The sequence below is a fragment of the Plectropomus leopardus genome, unplaced genomic scaffold, assembly GCF_008729295.1.
Source record: "Plectropomus leopardus isolate mb unplaced genomic scaffold, YSFRI_Pleo_2.0 unplaced_scaffold3748, whole genome shotgun sequence".
NCBI classification, from domain to species: domain Eukaryota; kingdom Metazoa; phylum Chordata; class Actinopteri; order Perciformes; family Serranidae; genus Plectropomus; species Plectropomus leopardus.
Genome location: NW_024640995.1, coordinates 1 through 2,286, shown reverse-complemented (window position 1 = coordinate 2,286; position 2,286 = coordinate 1). Strand labels below are relative to the sequence as shown.

The window sequence follows — 2,286 nt, the reverse complement described above, 5'->3', positions numbered from 1 at the left end:
ACAAAGAGATGGACAGAGACACAGAGGGACAAAGAGATGGACAGAGAGACAGACGGGAGGTGATTCTGTGTGGAAGCTGGTACTTCATTCAACTGTGTAGTGTGTATCAGTGTGTATGGTGTGTATTACCTGTGTAGTGTGTATCAGTGTGTATGGTGTGTATTACCTGTGTAGTGTGTATCAGTGTGTATGGTGTGTATTACCTGTGTAGTGTGTATCAGTGTGTATGGTGTGTATTACCTGTGCAGTGTGTATCAGTGTGTATAGTGTGTATTACCTGTGTAGCTGTTGTGGTTGTGCAGCTCTGTGTTGAGTCTCCTCAGACTCTCCGTCTCCCTCTGCAGGCTGAGCAGAGAATCACTGAACCCTGCGACCAGCTTCAGCACACCTGAGTGACTGTCAGACAGCACCTGCACAGGTGAGACAGACACACCTGAGTGATTGTCACATCTACCTGTATGATGTCACATCGACCTGTGTGATGTCATATCGACCTGTGTGATGTCACATATACCTGTAAGATGTCACAGTTACCTGTATGACATCACAGTTACTTAACTACCTGTCATATCTACATTTACGATGTCCCATCTACCTATGTGATGTCACAGTTACCTGTGATGTCACATCTACCTGTGTGATGTCACAGTTATCTGTGATGTCACATCTACCTGTGTGATGTCACAGTTACCTGTGATGTCACATCTACCTGTGTGATGTCACAGTTATCTGTGATGTCACATCTACCTGTGTGATGTCACAGTTACCTGTGCAATGTCAGTTACCTGTGTGATGTCAAATCTACCTGTGTGATGTCACAGTTACCTGTGATGTCACATCTACCTCTGTGATGTCACAGTCACCTGTGTGATGTCACAGTCACCTGTGTGATGTCACAGTTACCTGTGCAATGTCACATCTACCTGTGCGATGTCACAGTTACCTGTATGATGTCACAGTTACCTGTATGATGCGGCCCTGCTCGCTCTGCAGTCCGTCCAGTCTCTGGTCGAGGACACTTTGACCTCTTTTCAACAAATCAGCTTCCAGCCTCAGGTTGTGGGCGTGGCCTGATAGCACCTTCAGCTCCTCGGCCAGTTTATGGACCAATCCCGTGTCCTGCCAGTCGTCTGCGTTGTGATTGGACAGCGCACGCAGCAGAGACGTCTGCAGCGCCTCCCAGCGCAGGAAGTTCTCGCTGTAGTCCGGACAGTTCGGGTCCAGGAAGATGCTGATCGGCTCGCCGTCTGCGACGCGGGACACTGACACCAGGGCGCCAGACTCTTTGGGATTGGTCGAGATAACAGGTGAAGAGGAGGAGGCTCTGCTCCTGTTACCATGACAACAGGGAGAGATTGTCAGACAGGTAGGACAGACGGACAGGCAGACAGATAGATAGAGAGACAGACAGAGGGACAGGTGGACAGACAGGTGTGTGTACCTGCTGAATGGGAGGGGAAACTGGTTCAGGTGCAGGATGATGAACGTAGCTGTGATGACGAAGGCGATGATGCCGAGCGTGACGACAGACCAAAACAGGAAGCTGCAGCATCTCTAAACATACACACACACACACACACACACACACACACACACACACACACACTCAGATCACTTGTCACCTTCAATCAGTTCAGTGAAAAAAAATTTAAAGTTTCGGTCATCAGCTCTCTGACAGACTGTCCTATAACATCAGAGGACACCAGAAGGCTGTGTGGACAGGGACTGGGGGGCAAGGTGTGATGGTGTTTTGGGGGACATGTCCCCTGAGGTGTCTCTCTGTGTTGAGTCCTCAGCAGACGTCAGTGAAGGCGACATCTGCTGCAGATTAAAGACTCTCTGATCCGACACTTTAACTCCAGATTAACAGGATTTACCCACTCTGAGCCTCCGTCCACGTCTGTCCCTGTCCACGTCTGTCCCTGTCCACGTCTGTCTCTGTCCACTTCCTGTCTCTCTGTCTGTGTGCTTTTGATGTTTACAGTTTGTTGAAATCATGAAAACTTCAACATGTTTTTTCAGGTCAGTGGTTGGTGTGTGTGTGCATGTGTGTGTGTGCGTGTGTGTGTGTGTGCATGTGTGTGTGTGCATATGTGCGTGTGTGTGTGTGTGTGTGTGTGTGTGTGTACCTTGTGTTTGTTTGGTCGTTTGCTGTCCAGCTCTGAGCTGCTGTTGTTCATGATGGTCCACCTGTCGTTCAGCATCATCCTGAGACACACAGCAGAGACACGTCAGTCCACAGGACAGTCCTCAGGTCAGTCCTCAGGTCAGTCCTCAGGACAGTCC

At 49.5% G+C, this 2,286-nt stretch overlaps 1 protein-coding gene across 1 annotated transcript; it reads right to left on the bottom strand.

Annotated features, from left to right (window-relative positions):
* Positions 1-277: 277 nt before the first annotated feature.
* On the bottom strand, positions 278-2,257 carry LOC121938904 (fibrinogen C domain-containing protein 1-like; the record flags this gene model as incomplete). Its single annotated transcript, XM_042482057.1, has 4 exons — positions 2,130-2,257; positions 1,442-1,554; positions 964-1,330; positions 278-410 (listed from the first exon to the last, which is right to left on the bottom strand). Coding segments are annotated over exons 1-4 (691 nt in total), but the record flags the coding sequence as incomplete, so codon positions are not given.
* Between the last annotated feature and the right edge of the window lie 29 nt (positions 2,258-2,286).